This window comes from Sabethes cyaneus, chromosome 2 (assembly GCF_943734655.1).
Source record: "Sabethes cyaneus chromosome 2, idSabCyanKW18_F2, whole genome shotgun sequence".
Taxonomy (NCBI): Eukaryota; Metazoa; Arthropoda; class Insecta; order Diptera; family Culicidae; genus Sabethes; species Sabethes cyaneus.
The window spans coordinates 155,938,450-155,962,630 of record NC_071354.1 but is presented as its reverse complement, the minus strand read 5'-3'; the positions used below and the strand labels follow the sequence as shown (position 1 = coordinate 155,962,630).

The window sequence follows — 24,181 nt, the reverse complement described above, 5'->3', positions numbered from 1 at the left end:
CTTTCGCCAGATAGGGAGTTGATCAAGGATCTCTTGTTCTGTCTTCTTAACGGATCTTACTCTCAACCAAAATCTATTGCTTCTGCCCACTGCGTAGCCAGCCAAGGGTTTCATCGCTTGTTAATACGAAAGGGATCTTGGTTCCACCAGGCGGTAGTTCTGAGACGACTAGGGATGCTAATTGCTAGACCAAAGCCCTTTTCACCTTAGCATTTTCAAGCCGGCGGACATCATAATAACATCCTACGATCTCGTCCAATCGTGGTGATGAGCGGGTGTATCTCATTGATGACAAGACGGTGGTCGGCGTTGTATTTGTTACGTACATCACGCAAGCACTTTTGGTTGACGGAAATGTGATCTATTTGGTTTTTCGTTCGCCTATCACGGGAAACCGAAGTGACCTTACAATCATACATTCCTCATCCTCCTCTAGCACTATATAACCGGGATGGATCGTGTTGTATCCAGAGCTTGTCTCCATTATACTAGGTCCTGGGCTACTCATCAACCGGCATCATGGTGCCGGTGAAGTCCTTGAAGAGAACATATTTCCCTGCCTTGTCGTCCGGCATCATTGCGTCGCGACCAGCTCAACGTAGCCTCCTGATTCTCGTCAGGTGGCTCACTAAGTAATACCAGCATGCAACTCGTGATACTTACGCCCGAGGCACTCTCCGCTTCGCGTGTGCATTCCGTCAAAAATTGTCCGCAACACTTTTCGCTTAAATACGGCAAGTGAACGTGTGTCTTCCGTAAACAAAGTTACAGTCTCAAATCGGTAGAAAACTACACGGAGCGAAAAGTAAGCTCGACATCCAGCTTGAATGCATCGTTAAATCTCCTTACTCGTATTATTGTCGGCAGCTACCAGAGATCCCAATTATATGAATTCATCAACCAGATCATCGCCGAGCCTCTACCTACCATATATTTGATTTTCGACACATTAGTTTCTATCCCAATCCCCGTAGCTTCCGTTTTTAGTCAGACATAGATTGCCTTCGGCGCCACAAGATTTCTAGTAATGATGTTGAGGTCGTCTGCGAAGACTAGGGTTGGCTACTTTTGCTGAAGATCATTTTTGACTATTGGTCATTTTTGACGTTTCGATATCCGCTCGTCGGGACACACCTTCAATAGCGATGTTGAATAGCCTGCAGGACAGTCCATCCCTTTGCCTCAACTCTCTGCGAAAGGACTCGAAAGTGCTCCCGAAATACGCACGTAGCACATCGTTCACTCCAGGGTAGCTTTGATTAGCCGCGCCAGCCAAGAAAACTATTCTTGTACATTATCTGCCATAGCTGTTCACATTAGACTGTACCGTATGCTGCCCTGTATGCTCCTAATAAAACAATAACCCAGAAACTTCTTAGCCTGTCTAAAAAGGACTTACGTACTTACTGTGGCCTCGTAACAGGCCACTGCGCAAGTAAATATCACTTAAAACAACTGGGAAAATTAGAAGATGACACGTGTCGCTTCTGTAAGCTAGAAAGTGAAAATGCGGAACATCTACTATGTTATTGCGTGGCACTACTTCATAAAAGAAAAACTTTCTTTGACATGATTTTAATACAACCCTCGGATGTATGGATGAATTCTCCCAATAAGGCAATAAACTTTATTCGTTGTATAATACCTTATTGGGACAATGCCGTCGATCAGCAAGTGGAAATCACTCATACTAATAGTGATACGACACCCTGATGTGGCGTACAATAAACTGGGGCCTGCCACAATAGATCAAATAACTGGTCGCAGTGGAAAATGTACCCAAAAAAAGAAAAAAAAAATGTTGCCCTGAAATCCACCAAAATATGATGCGTGGGCAACCACGATGCGTTGTACTCCCGACTTTTCTACAGGATTTGTTGGAAAGTGAAAATTTGATCCGCAGTAGCACGGGCCCCCATAAAGCTCGCCTGATACTGCTCTACGCATTCACCTGCTATTGTGGATAAACAACGTAACCAAATCTGGAAAAGCACCTTGCAGGCAGTGTTTAACAGTGTAATGCTGCGGTAATTACATCGTCCTTTTTATAGATGGAACACACCATACCTTCCAGCCATTCCTCCGGTAGCTTCTTCTCTCCCCAAATCCTTGAAATTATCTAGCGAAGTGCCCTTACTAGTGGTTCTTTGCCATTTTGTAGAGTTCTGTCGGGAATCGGTCCTTTCCGGCGGCTCTATTATTCTTCAGCTGACTGATTCTCATCGTTAGCACTTTATAAAATCAAATCGGTATGCTTTCTTTGTATCGTTTAATAACAATAATACTACACATTGATAACTTTAAACCCAAAAACACCGATATAGCTTCACATAATCTACAATTAATTTTAATATCCTAGGACCAAATAATTATGTTGATAAAAACTGAATGCAAACAAATGTTCAAAAAATTATTATGGCAAACAATTGATTTTTTCTGGCACAAGGGAAAAAATAAGTTAAAATTTAAAACAAAAAAAAACATTCGCAGGACAGCCGCTAGGGAATCAACGCAACGAACAATGTACAGAATCAAGCTTATTACCATCAGTGTAAAATGAAGCAGCAAAAAGTAGGATGAGCTTTGAAATAAATTTTTAATTGCTTCGTCCCGGTGATGGGTATACATTCAATCTCTTAAGCATAGTGAACGCAAAGAGAAAGCGGGAAAGGTCATCCGGGCACTGGGATGCTGCAACCTAGTGGCAAGTAACATAAAAAGTAAAGACTGATGATGTATACGAGTTTTACTTCAACGGTCATTTACTAGTTTTGATTAGGATTTAAGACTAACTAATAAAGTATATCTCTTATTAATTAACAACCAAAGCGTGTACAACTATGTGCAATATGATGGCAAACACATCAAATCATCTTCATTTTCTCATGCTTCTCTGTTTGATGTAGAATGATTGCTATAAATACATCATTACACTGCCTGACTGATGGTTTCCAAGCTTTCACTGTAGACTATAAACTCTTTTAAAGCTTTCAGCTGATAACTTTAACAGCTTGGATAAACGTCGTCCTGTCAATTCTCGGTTTGTATTTCCCTCTCCATTATTTATTGCATTCCAGAAAACACAATCGCCATCGCATCGATTCGAAGAAAAATAAACAATCAAAAGTAATCTTCTTATAAGACCCGACACAGAACGAATCGGAAAAGTAAAAATTAATTTCGTAGATAGAAATGAAAACTTTGTGTTCACTGTCACAATTAAATACTTTGTTACTCTTCTTCTGCTTATTTGTATGTCATTCACTGCCGCTTTTATCACTTTATTTCTTCTATCCAGATGCAAATCAAGCGCTCTATAACAGTGGACTCCACGAACTCTGCTCAAGGACACACCATATCATAGCAAAATGTAGCAAATTATACCTACCTTAGGATACTTTTCCTGGCATTAGGCTTACTGGAAAGAATTATCGATGATTTTCATCCTTTCCATCTGCTCGTTAAGCATAATCCATTCCATTAGCAAGCAAGGGCTGGTCGTGAAAAAAATCTATCCTGCTAAATTCACAGTAAAAAACAAGATACTAGACTTTTTTCCTTACTTTTGTAATTATCATTCCAGCAGGTCGTTTTTTCCATAGAAGTAATTTTATATTTATATTTGCTAGTAATTGACCGAAGATTACCACGCGCCTCCATTTGTACTAGGTACCTCCTTTTTCTACAGTGTTCTCGCTACCTAACACTTAATTTTTAAAAAGCATATTTGTCCCAAAATTTAAAATTCACAAAAAACATATTTTTCCGAAAATTTAACTGGATACACATGAATTACGTGGAAAATTGTAACCGATAGAAGATTTGTTTCCTTGCGAATCCATGCTAACGAAAACGTTTTAATGTTTATTATTTAGTCATCATAGAAATATGTACAGCACAAAAGCATTTGACAACGAAAACTGCTGGGAACATCCAAAGCATTTGTACCTTTCTTGTATAAGCTCTGCACAACCATTCCTAGCAACAATAATTCCCGTCGCTCTCTTCGCAAAGTAGCGTTCTGCGTGTCACTCAACATCTGAATGGCAATTAAAAACTTATTTCCTAATTGAAATGGCAAGAAAAAGGAACGGAAAAGGAAGCTTGGTGCCAGAATGTTTCCATTTCTGGTCGTTTTTAAATGTTTTATTCCACAAAGCTTTCACGTCCTTTTCCGTTCCGTTCCGTCCTTCGCCCTAACGAAATACACTCCACTCAATATAAATAAAACATTCAATGCAAATATTAAAATATTCATACCTTGTAATGCTTGAAGCCCAAAACCGGCCGTTTTGATTTTGCTTTAATTATTGCTTTTCCTTCAAGTGTGACTGCTTGGAACGCAACGCGCAATTTATGTGACGATGCACTTTTGATCTGCATGAAAGGAAGATTGTTTACGCATCCAACTTGTTTTTCGCTGGATAAAGCATTTTATCTCCTCAGTATTGATTCCTAACTTCCAGTGCTCCTACAGATCACCGTTCACAAAAGTACAATATCCCATTTTATTTATTAGAAGAAGTGCTAAGTCAGAAACAACGATATTTGAACAAAGATTTTTTTTTGCCATTTTGACTTGTATAAATGACGTAACTTAAAATACTCTGATACCATAGTTTGCACATATTAAAAGAAAAAATAACAGCGGTATTTTATTATTTTGGAAAAACTTTACCAAAAGGAATATTCAATAATGTACAATGCAATTGCAATCAAGTGACTCATTTCAATTCACCGCAGCTGATTGAATATTTTCTTTTGTGTCAACATAATAAAAGTGTTGGCGAAAACTCGTTCACACATTTTCAATTAATCACAGCACGACTATAGCGATTCGGTGTTAACATATGTATGTACATATTTACCGACCGACTATAATAGAGTTGAACAACTATTAAATTAACTAAAAAACAACTTGGAGCGATTCTCCTTGGTTACCGTGCGTAATAATCCATCGGAATGGAATGCACCGGAAAACGTATTACCAATTTCTCGACATCCAGTAACCAGTTCAAGCACTTTTACTCCCGCAGTTTCAGCATTTCGAATGACAGCACCCGAAACTCATTTATTCTCGTCATCGTCATCGTTATCAGTGGTCGCTTGATAATGGATTCTGCAGTAATTCCCTGAGTACGCTTCAGCCAGCCCAATCCGATGCACCGCTTGCAATAATTTTGATTTCCATTTGGCGCAAGTCGCATCCGAAACCGGTGGAATGCTTTTACCATAAAATACGGAGGTATGCGAAATGAAATATGAATCAATTGCTTTATGCACAATGAACTTGAGGCGGTAAAACGAAGTATTTTTCTCCATGAGTGGTTTTGATCACAAGATTTTGTTATCAATTTCGATAGCTTTGCAGTGAGCTGCAAAAAAAAATATTGCTAGTCGAAGCGAAGATGACGTTTCTCCGAAGCACCGGTGCTTCGCGCTGAAAACATCTTGACAGTCTAGGTACTTGCGCTTGGGCAAAATTGATTTTCATATCGATTTGTTGCTCGCAAAATAACTGGAAAAGCTCAAACCTCCACTTCAACTTTAAGAGTGAACATCGCTTGTAGCGCTTTAGAAGATAGCAGCATCCGTGCAGTCGATAGACTGCACACACACCACACTAACCGATACGTATAACAATTTCATCGAACTTTAAACGTTCAAGTGGTACCTCCTTTAGCCACCTATAAAATTTCATGACGATCTCTCAAGGATGGGAAAATTATTCATCTCAAAATAGAGCAGATAGATTCAACGTTTCCAATAAAAAAAACACAAATTTTCAAACTATTCTGCTACTTCCGTGCCACTTGAAAAGTATTTTTTCAAATTATTATAATGCAAATATATGATGTATTGTTGAAAATATTCTAGCTTACGGGGACTTGTTTGTCTAAAATACTGAAGAGACCAGCCATTTCCAGTTTTCATGACATTGGATGTTGGCAATGCGGATACGACGTTTTTCAAATTTTTTTACAGGCCTTACAAACAAAACCAATATTAATAAATTTCGAAACCTACTATTTTCCAAGAATACTCCAAGAAGAATTTCCTGATTTTATAGGGCATTGCTTGTTTTAAAAATGTCTTGACAATGGAGTAGTCGTGTGTTCGAATTTTAGTAGAAACAGGCCACTCGATGTTAAGTGATTTTAGCATCGGTTCATTCTAAGGCTCCTTCATATCCTTCCTTTATAAAAAAAATTCTGCAATAAGGAAAAACACATCACACACATACACATCCTCTCTCTGTGCTAGTTTATAAGAATGGTTCTGGCTCACGGTGCGATTGATCCCTCAAATCAAATCAAATTATAACTGAATCTGCTCCGGGCTTTGAACGGTTCTCAATACACTCGATTAATATATCACCTAGTATATCTTACATCGGATGCCACCCTACAAGAGTATGCTCGGGTTTGAGAAGACACATACTTACGCTAATCGTTCAGCATAATTCGTGGCACTTTTATGAAGCAAAAGTACACAATACCGAATGTTTCCGAAGTGTTAAAAACCGGTGCCTAAAATATAAAACCGAAGCCGACGGCGGTTTTGAGCGTGCCGTGCATTTCATCAAGCATGGCAGCAGTGTACCGATTCGTACTTACTTACTTACTTACTTACTTTAGTGGCAACGGTCCGTTACCGATTCTGCGCCGAACGAATTATGGTCCTCCAATACCGTCGGTCCTGGGCTGCCGTTCTCCAATCCCCACGAACACCAGCTGAACGCGCATCGTCTTCGACAGCACACACCCACCGGGTGCGGGGTCTGCCTCGGAGTCTACGGCCTCTTTCTGGTTCTCTGTTGAAAATAGTTTTAGCTACTCTTTCATCGGGCATTCTGGCCACGTGTCCAGCCCACCGCAGTCTACCACATTGCACTACCTTCACTATATCAGCATATTTGTATAATTGGTACAGCTCGTGATTCATGCGTCTGCGCCACACTCCATTTTCCATTTTGCCACCAAGTATAGATCGCAGAATTTTACGCTCAAAAACCCCAAGCACTCGACGATCAGCTTCCTTTAGCGTCCATGATGCGTGTCCGTAAAGGGCCACCGGGAGGATTAATGTTCTGTAGAGCGCCAGTTTTGTGCGAATTTACAAACTACGGGTCTACAGTTGGCTACGTAATCCGTAGAAAGTCCGATTCGCGGCTGCAACTCGTCGTTTCACTTCGCGGCTTACATCGTTGTCACATGTCAAGAGTGTACCAGAAGGAGGAATTTACCACTACTTCATATCGTTCCCCATCTAACTCCACCTCGGCACCAACACCACTTGAGCTCCCACGTTCCCTACCAGCAACCATGTACTTCGTTTTGGCGGTATTAATGGTAAGTCCCAATCTCGCAGCTTCCCTTTTAAAGGGCCTAAAGGCCTCTTCCACTGCTCTACGGTTGACTCCGATGATATCGACGTCATCCGCAAAACCGAGAAGCATGTGAGATTTCGTGATGATAGTTCCATTCCTTTCCACGTTTGCTCTTCGTAATGCACCTTCCAAGGCAATGTTGAATAGCAGATTAGAGAGTGCATCCCCTTGCTTCAGTCCATCCAACGTCACGAAAGCAGCTGAGGTCTCACCAGCTATTCTAACGCATGATTTGGACCCGTCCAGCGTCGCACGAATCAGCGTAACTAGTTTCGTCGGAAAACCATGTTCTAGCATTATCTGCCACAGCTCATTTCGTTTAACTGAATCGTACGCCGCTTTAAAGTCCACAAATAGATGGTGTGTCTGCAAGTTGTACTCCCGGAACTTGTCTAGCAACTGGCGCAGGGTAAACATCTGATCCATCGTGGAGCGACCCTCACGAAAACCTGCTTGGTACTCGCCGACGAAGGACTCCGCTAAGTCTGCAGAACAGGATACGGGAAAGCACCTTGTAGGCAGAATTGAGCAATGTAATTCCTCGATAGTTTTTACACTCCATTCGATGTCCCTTTTTGAAAATTCGTAACCGATTCGTAACGGTTTTCAAATGCGGCATGCAGTATGGTTTAGTTTCCAGACAGACTAATAGTAAACGGTTGGCTCACTCTATAGTGATAATGCAAAAACGAACAAAGTGTGGAAGTGTGGAAAAAACTCCTGAACAATATCACAATAGATCAAAATACTCGTCGTTACTCATCTACGGGGTGATGTCCAACTGTTGTTGAAGAGATCAGTTTCATTATCTTCTTTAGTACCGTATATCCCGGATATCTGGTATAGCTAGGATAGCTAGCGTATCAAGAACTCGTCTTCGTTCCACAAGATCCTAAACTACTCGTCTCCAATTCATTGAGTACCTCGAAAATCACAAGTAAGTTTCGAACTGGTCGAGCCATCTAACACACAAAGTCCTACTCCTCTACTCCTGGTACTGGTGAGGTTCATGGGAATGCAAATTTCTCTTCAAACACCTTCATACACCATTTGTACTCCGCCAAAAATAGTCCGCAACACCTTTCATGCAAATAGGGCAAGTGCTCGTATATTCTTCGTAAGCAAAGTTGCAGTCTCCAGTTCTAGTCTTATTGCCGATTCATATATCGTCAGCTTCGTGTGACGGAACATGCTTCTTGATCGAAACGTTTGCAAAATGAATCCGAGTTTAGGCTCGATGACGTTATTGAGCCTCTCTACTCGTGTTGATGTTGGCGGTGACCAGAGATCCCAAATGCATGTAGAGTAGGGCGGGGTATAAATACAATGTTTGAAGTTGTCATCAATTTTCGTAAAATATAAAGAAGGACAACAACAAAATATATTTTATAGTGATGAAGTTACTCAATGTCTTCACATTCAACTATAAATCATCTGGAATAATAGTGTTATGCAAAATAAATTCTTCATCCTTCTGATCAGGTGCCGATTCGCACTTTTACCCCACTAGCGGGGCAAAAGTGCGAATACCGCGGGGCAAAAGTGGGAAGCTCGAATCCATGAAATAAGCACAGCAGTAGCTAACAAAACCATATTATCTTCAATCTGCGGTATGTTTCGATAAGGAGTATTCTCAATTTGCACCTTTCCTATTTTGCGCTGGGGTATTGCAGCCTCCGGCAGATCGAAATTTTTCCAACCGTTTGTTATTTGTGTTATACTAAAAAGCCGATTCCTAGCTTTTTGAAAAGTCCACCACTCTGTTAAAATTCGGCCTTGCCACTACAAATTTTCTACATCGTCTCGCTTTTGCGAGAGATCTTCTATAATGCCATGATGCAGATTTTCCCAGGTACGAGCTGCTCAAGCAGCATCATATCGCCACCGACGAAACTCAGCGATCTGTATTTTCAGGTACCATGCGTCCATTTACGACTGACTCTACCAGCAGAGAGCCGGGGTTGCTCTTGCTGGATCAAGAATTCCTCTCCGTTGTACTCAGTCCAGGGCTACTCGTCGCCAAATCGTTGCGCGTCTTGACACACGCAAGTCGGCTTCAATCTGGTCGAGCCATCTAGCATGTTAGACTCCTCTATTCCTTGTGCTGGTCCTTGAAGAAAACGGATTTCACTGCACATTCGTCTGGCATCATTGCGACGTGGCCGGCCCACCATAGTCTCCCAACTTTCACCAGATGTACCATGGGAATCTCTCCAAACAATTCCTGTAGCTCGTGATTCATACGCCTCCGCCACTCTTCGCTTTCCGTTTGTACTCCGCCAAAAACAGTCCGCAACACCTTTCGTTCAAATACGGCAAGTGCACGTATGTCTTCCGTAGACAAAGCGTCCATTGCATGTCCTTATTTCGTGGCTTGGGCAGATGCCGTTTTTTCTTGGTTGTCCGTAGTTTAGTAGATAGTATTTAGTAGACAGCTTGCTTTACCAGGGCAACGCTACCAAGTCTCGTGATGAAACTGCTATCTTAACTTTAGCATTCGAGACTACATATTTCTTCATTCAGCCCCCCGCTGCAGGTGACACGCTTCCGTAAACCTGTCCCACCATAGGGTGTAGATTGTAGACGCCCACTAAGTTTAGGAGTTTTTTGTAATATGTTTTCTGCCTTACAAAGCAATCACCGTCAAAAAGCTTTCCTTTACATTGGGACAAACGGTCAATGTTATCAGGCAAAGCTATTCCTCAGCAGGAACTCTCTCTTTTCTGTCAACCTACAACCTTGCTCTCTACTGGATGGGTACATCTTGTTAAACAGTTACAGCTTTATCGAAATTTCATGTTGAAGAGTATTTTTTCAAAGATAAAATTGTTAGATAAAGCTCTTCAACTGGTTTCATATTTTCTCTTACCTACAATCTTCGCAGCCCAATCTCGTCGATAACAAAGCCAGAGAATTTATTTTTTGTGTGTGTGGATATTATCACTACAACCAGCATTTTGATCTATTCTCGCGCAACATGTAAAAAGAGCCTAAGTGCAAATGAGGGATTCTCTTTGTGTCTCCTCTCTTGCGTTTACCACGGCGACATGAATGCAATTTTTCGTTCCATGGCACCACGGCATTTCAATGCAATTTTTCGTTACTCTAGCAAAAAACACCAGCAACTGTTTCATGCATAATTAATCCATACAAGTGCATTTGCACAGCCATGATAAGCGGAAGAGAGGAGACACGAAGAGAATCTCTCATTTGCACATTGGCCCTTTTCATACGTTGCTCTTGTATTGTGATCTTATCCAGGTGTTGTTCCGCACTTCGTTGTTATTGCAGTATCGCTATAGAGTGAGCGAACTGCTTATTATCCGTGCTTAAAGTGTCGGTGTGTTTTTACCCCTTTTTCCCTCTACGCTTCTTACTACTTTTCAACCAATGTAGCTCTAGAGCCAGGAAGTGCGGAGACTAGTTACAATTTGTCATTGGACAAGAGTATCATTCTTATAACCAGTCCCGGCTAAAGGCTTCATGGTCGGTAAAGCAGACTTCATCACAGAGTGAGGGTGTGTATATGTGTTTGTATGTGTTCCTTACTACTTATGCATTACCAATCTCGTTCCTAGAACCAGGAAGCGGAACAAGCTATAATTTGCCCTTGAACAAGAGGCTTCTCATTCGCACTTCAAGCAAGTACCACTCTTATAACTTACCCTGGCAAGAGGCTATCATTGTTAGTAAATGCAGAATGCAGTAGGAAGGATGTGGAGGGGCCTGAGAATAAACCCATGCTAAAGTCGCTTGACATCGAATTGCTTGATTCTACTAAGAATCGAACACACGACCACTCGCTTGTCAAGGCAGACTCGGTAACCTTGCGGCTACAGGCCCCCCCAATAGCCAGACAATAGCCGTGCATCAAATGCGTTCTGACGCAAAATTTGCTACGAATGTGTTCTCGTACCAAATACGAACCATTCGTAATAACATCATGTGCCGTAAAAATGAACCTACGAATGATTTCAAATGGTAAGATTTTTTTTATCAGCTACGAATATTGTGGGCAATCACTAGACACAATCGCGGACAAGACACTTCTAACTCTTACAAAATGTTAAAATGAAACAAATTACTTTCAACTTACACGTCGACCGGTTTCAGGCATCATATGCCTATCTTCAGGACGAGAGCCGATGTCCAACCTACCTCTCATCCTAAAGATAGGTATATGATTCCTGGAACCCGTCGACATGTAAGTTGAAAGTAATTTGTTGTATTTTAACATTTTGTAAGAGTTAGAAGTGTCTTGTCCGCGATTGTGTCTTGTGATTGTGGTGCTCTTACATTGCACGAAAAATTTATTTTTTAAAGTAGGCAATCATTCGAAATAAAATCGTACGAGCAAAAGGTTACATGCGTTTCTATGCCGCCTCTCTTTCTGTCTCTCATGTTGGTTCGTGTTACATACGTCTCTTGGCATATGGCCGCTTTGATGAGAAGCTTTTTGTACGCACGAACGTACATACGTTTTACTTTATTCAGTACTCCGGATAATTTTACGGAAGACTCCCGAGAAACTTAGTTAATAAAATTATTCATAGAACGAAAAATTTCATAGTAACGGGTGGCAACTAAAATTTTGGAATTTTTTTCTCAAACTGTCAAAAAAAAGACAAAGATACAAGAAGAAGATTTGATTTACCGAAATTAAAGATACATTATCTATTGTTGAAAAAAAATTAGTGTACATTTGAAAACGGTCTGTAATCGGCTGTTCGGCGAAGCTTTCATTTGACGTCGAAACATGAGCGTTGTACGGCCTTCATGTCAACTTTGCGATTGTATCTCTTGATTCTACCAATCCACTGTTTGCAATTCATGGTTCTCCAATTATTTTTGTACACCAAGGAACTCAAAATCTCGAAGAAATGTTCGATTGGCCGCACTGAGACAGATTTTTCGAGTCGTGGCTCTTGGGTAAAAATGGGATCGAATGGGTATTCAGGAACGATTGGGTTTTTTTTGGCGTAAGGCGATGATGTTCTATCCTGCCAAAACACGTATTGTCCATCTGTATGATGTTTTTGCAGAATCAAAATCAAAATCAAAATTTTCTCCAAACATTCGTCTGGTGCATCTTAATTGATAGCCAAACCAGAGGGCTTGTTGTTGAAGAAACGAGAAAGAGAACGATGTCCTTCTGCGTCCATAATTTTGGCTGGTCTTCCACTACCTTGGTTGCGAATAGTTGTTGGGCATCTTAGGATATGGTAAACAGTCGAAGCCGCAACATATTTGCTTTTTGAATGTTGTACCGTATACTTTTTGCCGAGATTTCTGTGGCAGTTCGTAGAAGTGTACAACGCGCTCTCGAAATGTTTCTTGTTTCGACGCCATTTTTAGCAAAACTGGGCAAGCATAAACAAAACAAAAAATATTAACAAAAAGAGGAGAAAAGAGCTAACACATACATACTCTCATTTCTCTCTGAGCTCATTTGTTGTTGAGCATGAGGGCCGCGAAAAAATTCCAAAATTTTAGTTTCCACCCGTTATTAGTAACGTGGGTTCGCGCAAGGTAAACAAACTATGTGCTCATGGCAACAACTTCGGGTGGTCGAAAATTTTGATATTAGTCTGCAATATGATTTGATTTTCGGGTTAACGTATTTGCTTTCGGATTAGTGTTTAATTGGTGCAACGTGAAAATTGCACGCTTTTCCCCGGTTTAACAGCAATCTGAAAGTAAACACAGTTTGAAAGAACTAAACAAACTTTATGGCGAGATTCCTCATTATTGCATTTATTTATTCCGTGTGATACATACGCTTTTATAGAATTTATCTAAGCTCTGCTTAATTATCATTGCACCTGCATGGTTTTAATTATTTGCCCTGGATTAGACATAAAAAGATAGACATTAGTACTATTAGTATATTCAGCTAGAAGCGGCTTACAGAACCAGATTACATATATGTACATACGCTGTGCTTTTAAAAAGAGGCTCATTTGGAAACTATCGAAACATAAACATAACAAAAACAATACAATTTTCTGTATTCCTAAGCTGTCATTCGATGGACTTGCGACGTGTGGTCGTTTGAACTGGTTAAAAACTTGTACATTTTAATTAAAACAGTAATTATTTGTCGAGCATATGCATCGGTTTAGAAAATATCTTCTTTTTTGAATTACTTAAACTATTTTGAGGTTATTTGAAGTACTTTTATGGAAATATTTGATGCATAACTTTTGAAAATATTATTTTATCTGTTGCACCAGATATGCGTTCGAACTCTTAGAGGAATTTCGATTGTTATTTAAAACTATAATATACTCGGGTACTATTCCCATTTTCTTTATCTATATTGATTTGAACAAAACAAATATTTGAACGACTACAAAATACTTTATGTGATATAAACTAGCCCTTCACTATCTATTTTTTAAATTCGATATTCCAAAATATTACATTACATCCCTTTTTTTACCCCAGGAAAAAGTATGCGAATCTCTGCAACAATCCACGTCATCAAAACCCACTAAAAAGAAGGCAAGACAATTGATTTTTATACTTTTTCAACACACATTTACATTATGCACCTTGTGTTACATTCACACGATAAACGATACAATGCGGCTTTAGTAACAATTTAAAAACACTTAATATTGAATTTCGCACCAGTTTTTATATTTATTAGCATTGAATATAAAAAAGGCCGATCGCTTTCTACTGTATGGTTCGATTATTATTCTCATTAATATTGAGTCGTAAAAGAAAAACGATGATACTTGAGAGACTATTCCTATGAAGCACTATTCAGAATTGTAATTAATATATGCTTCGGTTATTCAATTCCGCGCGACCCCCCGTAACAAGTAGTGAAAAACGCAAGGACTTAGCACGCTTTCAAGTCAATTGTAAATGTAAGCTGCGGAGCACGAGAAAAAATGCATTAACTATAAGAAGGGAAGAAACATACTTTTCCAATAATGCTAATGCGATTTCCAACTTCGATTGAAGTCAACTAAGTGTGTACCCCTAGTTGGTCATTATAATATGCTTCCAGAACTTCAAGGGAAGTAAAAACAACTACCCAATCCATGCTCAACTATTTGAATTGCTTCCTCAATTAGGAATAAAAATGAAACTTTTTTTTATCGATGCAGTTACAATACTTATTCGTTCAACTGTGAACCACTTCTTCATGCTAATGACATTCACCAATCAAACTTCAAAGATAAATACGGAAATGAATGATAAATTGTTACAATGTTGCACTTGTAACACCACAAACAGTGTGCTTTTGTTTTGTGTTTGTGTGGTTGGCCTGTGGGAGAATTTTTTCAATTGTTCGATTTTCTCGCTGGAAGCACAAAGCCAGTACAGGTGCAACCTACCTGTTTCGTTCAACCGACACGGAAAACAAATTCTAAGAATAGACTCAAATACAATGGCCATAGAGAGGACGATGATTGAACTCCGAAGCGATACTTCGCGCTGTGTTCCCATGATGAAACTCAGTGTAAAAGCTTTTTTATGTAAACCAATCAATAACCCAACTCAACCTCGTGCTATGGAATAAAACGGACGAAAGTGATACTTTTCTCATAAACAGGATGACTTTTATTTCCACTTGTGTACAGAGCGAATTGCACCAAAACAGGATGTTTGATTATTGTCGAACTAATTAGGTTTAGAAAATCAACTATGAATTTGCGTCCCTGTTTTGGAAGCTGTGTTTATGCCATATCCTTGAAAAACTAAAAATAGCAAGCCATCGAACACTGTAAAGAAAATTCCGATCTAATCTCCTAGTCAACTTTCAATTCAGCCTGTCAATGCTATTTTTTCCATCACCTGCGCACTAATTTTCTCACCTACCTAACACGTAGAAGCCCACATCCAAACATAGCGTTTTACTAGTATCAACCTTCCAAGCCTGTGTAGGCCGCCGCTTCTAACACAGTAGGTAACCTACGTTAGTTCGAGCTTTTAGTAGAACGTAGCATATGTTGAAGAGTGTAGTTCCGCCTACCGTTAGATGGCGACGGCTTTCAAACAAACGATACAGCACAGCACTGGTAATTCTATTGCATTCAGAAGTAGAGAGTTAACAGCAAACGTAAACGAATACTACAACACACTCAAGAATCGTTACTGTAATGAACCGGTAGTTGGAAAGAGGTTTGAAAGTTTAAAAAAGTTTTTTCTCCATTATACGGAAATTACTTCTCAATGTCAATTTATTTTTTTCAAACATCAAGAAGTAAAATACAGTTTGAACATCCAAAATCTGTGGTTGTAAGCTTTAACATAAAGTTAACATTCACTTCGAAAACAGGAACAATATATGCAACCTAAGGTGTGCTAAAGATGAATAACTAAATTCTCCCTTTTCTTGTAGAAGGTTTCACAAGGAAATGCCATAGATATAACGACTTCCACTTGATTGACCCATCTTGCCCGCTACGCACCACTCCTACTCTCTTTAATCACTGGCTGCAAAGTCTGTCACTGATATGTGCTTATCGACTGCACGCGTTTGGCCTTTGGCAGTCTGTGGACGGTTCCATTGATCATACTCGATTGTGGTCGCAAATTGTTGCTGAGCCCAAGTTTACCCTTACTCCTAGCGATGTAACGCCCATGCGTACTTTTCGGTATAAGACTTACTCAAGTAGCTTTCCTCCTAGCGAGGACTGGATATCAGGCAACATGGAACGGGAAATTTCCGACTATGTGGTCTGTTAAACCGAAGGTTCCTTGTATGAAGGTCGGCGAGCTGAATCGTTTCATTGTAATTTATGTAAAGCCGACTACGGTACACCATATTCATAACTGTCCTGCAATAGCACAACTGCGTCATAGGATTTTTGGATCCCACGTCTTAAATGAATCGGATTTTAGGAAACTAAAATTACGAGACATTTTGATGTTTCTTACCGAAAGCAACAAGGCATCCTTGCGACATGGCCGGCCCACCGTAACCTCTCGGCTTTTACCAGATGTACCATGGTAATCTCGGTGGTCACCAGTGCGCATCCTTAGTAGAAGGCTAATATTAGTTTCGATTGTGCCTCCTTCTCGCAAGTATTATCGTCAATGTCGTCAATGTCGAGTGTGAAATTGAAAAGCTGGAAGGAGAAAATCGTACCACTTGTATCTATCCCCGCACTTCTGATCTAATCGTCTAGCGTGGTATTAAAATGTAGACATGAAAACCCATCGCCTTGCCGTTGCCTTTTTCTAGATTCAAAAAAAAACTCAAGAGTGATCCCCATGCTGGTCGAGCCACCTAGCACGTTGCACCTTTTTGTTTTTGACACCAATAGGGTTGCTAAAGAGAACCGTTTTCATCGCAGTGTCGCCCTCCGAAACCTACCGACTTTCGTACATTGTACGTCTCCAATGTTTCCAAGCACTGCCTGTAGCTCGTGATCCATATGCCTCCGTCACTCTTCGCTTTCAGTTTGTACTCCGCCAAATATTGTCCTATGCACCTTCCGCTCGAAAATGGCAAGGGCGCGTTTGTCCTCCGAGAGCAGCCCCATTGCCTCAAGTTCATAAAGAACTACCGGTCTATTACGGATTTTGTACTTTGCATTGTCAGCTACGCACAGCGACGAATGCTTCTTGATCGTTGCGTTTTGCGTTTAGTTGTCCGCAGTCATGCCACCAAAGTTCCACCAAATATATAAACTCTTCTACTACTTCTAGCTCATCGCCGTCAACGATTACCGTCCGTCAGAGGCGCACGTTTGTCTCCTTCGAGCTTTGAATCTTTTCCCTTCATCTATTTGATCTTCGACCCACTCATTTTTAGCTCAGTCCTCCTAGACTTCACTTTCAGTATAGCGTAGATTACTTCACCGTCGCATAGTTTCTGGCTATGATGAAAGTTATCTACGAAGTCTAGGAGATTTCTACTTTTAGTGAAAATCGTACCTCTCGATTCGACGCCCACTCGTCGAATCACCCCCTCAAGTGAATGATCAAGAGTGATGGTGACTAGCAGTTTGTTGGTCTGCAACAACCCGATTTCTTGTTCGACTTCCTGAAGATCAGGTACTGGGACATTACTATCTTCCATGGTCATTCCTAGGTTAACGTCCGTTCCGCCACCTTCTGCGACTTCGCCATTGAAGTATTCATCGAACTACTGCTACGATCTGTCGACCACTTCACGTTCGTTTGTCACCAGATTACCTCCCTCATCCCAATACATGAAAGATTTCAGTGTGTAGCCCTTACTAGTTTCGTTCTTCCTTCTTGTGTAACTTGCGAGTGTCATTAGCTATTTTTCGTGATCTTTGTCCTCCTGATGGTGCTTCTTATTCTTCAGAATCCTGGTTCCTTGCTGGTCGGTATTTGGCCAAGTTCTCCCTAGTGGAAATGTTCAGATATTTATTGCAAGCCAATTATTCCTCTCCGTCGCTTATTATCATTTCCCTACAAACCAATCGTTTCGTATACTCCGGAGCTCTCCGCCTAGTGCCACGGTAGCAGCCTCCTCGATGGTCGAACGTATTCTGCCCCAACCGACTTCGAGGGTTGCAACACCTGACTCCTCGGAAGTAGGCATTGTCTCATTCTGAATTCTCGCGTAGTTCTAGACAGAGTGAGGGTTATTTAGCTGCCTGATGTCCAGCTGAAACGGACAACGTTTATGTGTCTGATTTACGATTGGCATAGTCAATATCCTCACCCTGTACGGAACGTATGTTCATCATGTTAGAGAAGAAATGTCCATCCATGAGAACGTGGTCAATCTTTTTCATTGTATGTTGATCAGGTGACCTCCAGGTTGCTGTTGCGTTATCGTTATCGTTGCCGTTATCGGTATCGATATCGTTATCGTTATCGGTATCGATATCGTTATCGTTATCGTTATCGTTATCGTTATCGTTATCGTTATCGTTATCGTTATCGTTATCGTTATCGTTATCGTTATCGTTATCGTTATCGTTATCGTTATCGTGATCGTTATCGTTATCGTTATCGTTATCGTTATCGTTATCGTTATCGTTATCGTTATCGTTATCGTTATCGTTATCGCTATCGTTATCGTTATCGTTATCGTTATCGTTATCGTTATCGTTATCGTTATCGTTATCGTTATCGTTATCGTTATCGTTATCGTTATCGTTATCGTTATCGTTATCGTTATCGTTATCGTTATCGTTATCGTTATCGTTATCGTTATCGTTATCGTTATCGTTATCGTTATCGTTATCGTTATCGTTATCGTTATCGTTATCGTTATCGTTGTCGGTGTGCAGGCAATGGAGTTCAATCACTGGTCTACACACTTCTTCCCTACCGACCTCGGTACCGACCGAATCTCGGCTAGGCGGTGCTGCTAGGTAGAGTCAGTAAAATTGTTGCACTAGTCCCTAAAGCAGTGAAATCTGTCGATAAAGAAGGGTCAGGTCTCAGAAAGGATGTTTAAACCCAAGGCTTTGCTTGTTTTCCCTACCGAACCCTGGGCGTTCATGTCTCCGATAACGGTCTTGATGTCCCGTAGCAAACAGCTGTCATACATTGTCTCCAGCCGCACGTAAAATTCGTTCTCATCATCGGGTCTACCTTCGTGCAGGCAATGGATGTAGATGATGCGGTAATTGAAGAAATGGCAATAAACACATCCTCGTGTTGATCGCTTTCCAATCTATCGCGCGATCTTGCATTCTGACCAACACTACAAAGCCCATTCGCAGTTCGTTGGTAAAACTGGGTCTTTCCGCCACGGGCCTTCCAAACCTTCGCTGGCTTGCAACCGATGTCCTGCAGGGCTACGATGCCGAATTTGTGGGGTCCAAGCAGCTCGAGTAGGACCCGGTCGCCACCTGCGAAATTCAGCAATCTAAAGTTTCAAATACCGAGCTTCCATTTATCGTCCTTGTTTTGTCGCCTAAGTCAATGCTGAATATTTCGAAATGTAAATGTGGGTAACAAGGTGAGGCACAAATCTTCCACACGATTATGAGAACCGTGCTGCTTGAGCCACAGATGCTGAAGGTGGGTTTAGGTAGGTTGCTTTACCAGGACCATGCACCCGAGTCTGCCATGGCGCTGCCATCTTAACTTTAGTGCCGAGACACTACGTTTCTTGATTCAGCCGCCCGCTCCGGATCAGACGCTGTCGTAAACCGTTCCTACTCTGGAGTACAACCACTCACTTGGTTAAGGAATCGTTAATCCATCATACGCCTCCCCTGCCATGAGAACAGATGCTCAATGCTGACAAGGCTGTTTTCTCGGTGCAACACTCAGTGTTCGCACCTCTTTCCGAATCTTTATAAAAGCTCAGTGCAGTGCTTTGTGTCAGTGATTCACTGCCGTGTTTTAGTCGCTCGCTTGGTAAGAGATCAGTGGATGATAGTGAATTTAATTCAGTGCAACTTGCACTCCGAACAAAAGATTGACCTGAAGAGTTACAGCACATATATACCAGCGGCTTTATTGGTTTTCAATCGTCCAATCTTTTCCACAATTCCCTTAAGACGGCAGGTCAGAAAACGGTCGTTACGTGTTAAGCTAATGCATTTATGCACGGGCCAGGGCCTCACGATTACAATTCTCCTACTGGCGCATCTTCCGTTACAGAAATATGATCGTGTCGTTCCGAAAGGCATTTCTGTACTAGGCCTAGTTCTATTTCATTCTGACGCTTAGTACAAATATTCGTTACATATCACGATAAAAGTGTAAAAACATAGTTAGGTACTTGAAGAAGTTGGACATAAAGTTGGGATGAACAATGTTTTTCCATTTTCATTATCTTTAAGACAGGTATTACATCGAAAACGTTTAGGTACACGCTTTCCTATATGATTAATACACGATTATTCTAGATTTGGTTGTACTCTGAAGGTTACTAATGTTTTCTCATGATCACCAAGAAAACCTCTTACCACTACTTGTTCAAAAGCCATTGCAACTACACTCAATTCTCACAGTGTTTATCGGTACAACGGCCGCTACAACAGCATTCAACACGGATAACCAACACCACGCAATATGCACTCAGCACTGTTGCTAATCACTGCTAATACTATCTTCTGGAACACAAACTAGCACGCCAACTTGACACTACGCCAAAGTAGAGTAGCTTCTCGAGCCAAATCTTACCGACAACACTATCGAACATTGGATAAACCTACAAATCAAAATCCTCTTCTTTTCTTTTTTCTCTTTCTTTCTGTGCCTGTCCTTCGAACAAAATCAAATTTCAAATCAAAACCAAAAAAAACTGTATCAATCAATCAAACAAACAAAAAATCGACCCAAATATAATCCCCGCGTCAAACGTTGGCACTAACGGCGACGCCCGAAAACCGTAATCACCATCCGTACCAACAGACATCGAAGCTCGAGTCCAAGCTGGCCAACCTGAAACCGCTGGAACTGCTATCGTATTCCCCTACGTCGCGACGCAGCAGCACTACCGCTGCTTTCCAGCGCAGTTTCCAGAAGAGCCAGAAAAAGGCTCTGAAAAACTTGCGCAAAAGCTTTAAACTTTGAATACTTCGACCAAACGGCCAGTTCCACAAGATGAATAATGAGGAGACTGATGCGTCTGGTGCCAAAAATCCGGGTATGGAAACCCAATTCATGTGCGTGTTTCATGTAGAGAGATGTTCAAAGGAATACTTGAGGACCATCCGCTGTATAATTAATGGCAACCAAAACAACAACTATCATAATCGAAAACACCAGAGCGAAAGCCTGCAGTATTCTGTTTATAGCGCTGTATTCGTGTAATTTTTGTACTTCTCATAAACGCCTAGAGAGCACATCGACGTCTTTAGTTGTGAGTGTGGATGTTCGAACTACACGTTGACCAAGAAAAATCAATGCTATAGTTAACACGCTTTTTGTATCATGCAAGCGACCAAACATTTGTAATGCTATACCAAATATTGAAACAGAACCAAGTAAGATTCAACAGACCCGTAGTACTTAGTGAAGTAAAATCCGCTTTTTCCGTATTCTTTGACTGACCTACTATTACTACCGCTAATACCACTACTACTCAATGCTGCTGTTGCTGAAACCACTACTAAACGCTCCAACTGCTATTTCTTTTTATACACAATTCTAGCCCTTGCAAGATCATCGTTATTAAAAGCACCGCTCAATTATTTCTACTATATGTGTTCTCGAACAAAAAGTTCTACATCTTCTTCACCTTCACCTTTTACGAACTCCAAATGAATTTACCCCAAACTCCCCCATAATCTCTTCTCATCTCTTCCTCTCTAGTAGTAATACCTACGATAGTCTTTATTTTTCCATTTTATTGTGCAGTCTTGTTCACCACAATCATCTGTATATTTTCAGATTCTGAACACCAAAAACTTCAAATCAGTACTGGAAAAAGTAACTAAAAACCGACCACGATCCTCCTCCCTATTTAGCGTGTATAATGATCGTTAGCAGGGTAGTTTTCCGACCGCACCGCCATCCGGTGCCAAGTCGAGAAATTCAATTTTTTAAGTCGATATCCAAAAATACTCAAGTAGTTAAACATTTTATCCTACCAACCACCACCGTGATGAACTGAGATATTAAAAAAAACGTACTAAGATGTAACCAAGCATGATGCGCCATCGATGCCAAGTACTACTCCCAACCATTTGTGTATGTGATCATGACCACGGACCTGTTACTAGACACCTTTTGTAGCGAACCCTGTGATGAAAGCGGTTTCGTACAATGTTTTAATTTCACCGAGGTAAGACCCGTAGGCCCATGCATAACCGCCCAGTAGATAGCCATTATTGGCGAAGTAATATCAAAGTCGTTTTCGTAGTACTTGGTCCACCTCATAAGTATCTAAGTCGTAAACCGTTAACATTCGATGGCCTTTTCCGTACCCTAATTCTTCACTATTGACGGAGCTCATAATAGCGTAGTTCGTTTCGTTTATTCCGTTTGTATAGCGTCCAAAGTTTCCGTAGCGATTGGCATTTGACGAAGCAACGTTGTGATTGGCAGTTATCTGTTGAGTTTCGTTCTCATTCCGGCGAGAAAGTAATGTAGCTTTTTTAAAAAAAATGTGAACCCCCCTTTTTGAACCATAACCCTCCATCATCCCGTTCTACCCCACTAGTTTGAACAGTAGAAACTTTCCAGTAGTGAACCAAAACTTACTTACGCATATCTACATGTTACACAGCAGTAAACAGTCGTATCGTGAGGCATTTTTTGCTTTCGGACGGTTTCTATTATTCCAACTGACAGGAGAGTATCGATTCTCTGAATCACACTTGAATCACTTATCACCACACTAAATCATAATCATTATAAAGTGTACTTTTTATAGCAGACTTTATTACGCTTATTGATGTTTATTGTATTTTTGTCTTTAATTGTGTTTTATGCTTTGTATAATGCAGCGCTGGTTGTGCACTGTAATGAATTTGTAAATAGTCACATCACAAATGAAAAGTAGATATAGACTTCTTAGTACTGTATTAAAAATTCATAAAAATTAACCTAGCAACTCTAATGTTATTAAACACATTATTTTACACTTTTTTCACTAACTCTAATCACAGATTTTCCACAGTCATATATTCTTAAACTGAATTTGTAGATGGATTTCAAGGAAAATAAGCTGGTTAATGAATATCTATTATATCCGTTCAAAACGAACAAATATGAACCATTTAAAATTAAATTAAAATTTCACAATAAGGTATGAATGATTATCGTGATGCAAAAAGTCTTCTGCAACATCAACTAACAACACATGTTAAGGTATGAAACTGTTCAATAGGCAGGAAGTTAAGTTTTGAAGTTTTGATCATAACAAATTGATACATTCAACAAACTAGTACAAGCAATCCCTGGGTTGCGTCAGTGAACTCTATCGGCCTTTTCGCGTGCGTAATAGCGACTAGTGGGTACAAGTTTCGAAAAATGTAAGCATGCCTTTGGCAACTTTATTCACGTCAAGTTGATATTTCCAGCCTTAATTGTTGTTGTAGAACTTTCAAGCATACGTGAGCGGAGCTCCCAAAAGCAAATAAACATTGTCAAAAAGTGTACCCACTAGCCGCCATTAAGCGCGCGAAAAGGTGGACATGATATTTTATTTACTTTGCCTTTACCGATTAAGCGTCTAGAGCAGCGCTTTCAACCAAAAATTTAGTTCGCTGCAGAATAGTATAGGAAATTTCGCCAGGGGGTTCGCGAACCAAAAAAGGTTTGAAACTGCTGATCTAGAGTCAAATCCAACATACACCTTTAGGTTACTCGATTCTGGACTGTTATCCTCCATTCGCCCTTAACAGCTGCTGCGTTGACCTCTTCGATGTCCGCAAATACACATCCAATGAGTGTAGGGTCTGCCATAACATCAACAACCTTTGTGGTTTCAGCTGTATATTGTGTCGGCTAGTTACTTGTCCGGCATTCTCGCTAGATGTCCAGCCTATCGCCGTGACTTATTCTATTGACTATACCCTTAAAATTGTACGCGTAAACGCGTAAATATACTTCGTGATTCATTCACCTGCACCGCACTTTTTCTTCTAGCTTGCCTTTCAGGACTGATCACAGGATCCTACACTCAACGATGGCAAGTGGTTACTGCTCAGCCTCCTTCAATGTATATGGTGCATGGCCGTGAAGAAATAAATTTGTAGACTACAGCAAAAGTATCCCCATCACTCTCCTCCCATTGCATCATCAATACATAATGGGTTCCCACGCTCTCTACCAGCCACCATGTGCTTCACTTAAGCAGACTTTAAGAGAGCTCGCTTTTCACAGCTTCCCCCTTGAGTGGTCTAAAGTCCTTCCAAAGTTGGATATCTCTACCGCTAT

The 24,181-nt window shown here is 40.6% G+C and overlaps 1 protein-coding gene across 1 annotated transcript in view; it reads left to right on the top strand.

Moving 5' to 3' along the window:
* LOC128738224 (SCY1-like protein 2) overlaps positions 1-20,869 on the top strand; it is a 154,639-nt gene extending 133,770 nt beyond the window's left edge. Inside the window, exons 19-20 of the mRNA XM_053833207.1 lie at positions 13,838-13,894; positions 20,708-20,869. Of these exons, the coding sequence (XP_053689182.1) occupies positions 13,838-13,894; positions 20,708-20,869 (219 nt within the window). The remainder of the gene's footprint in view (positions 1-13,837; positions 13,895-20,707) is intronic.
* Positions 20,870-24,181: the final 3,312 nt, after the last annotated feature.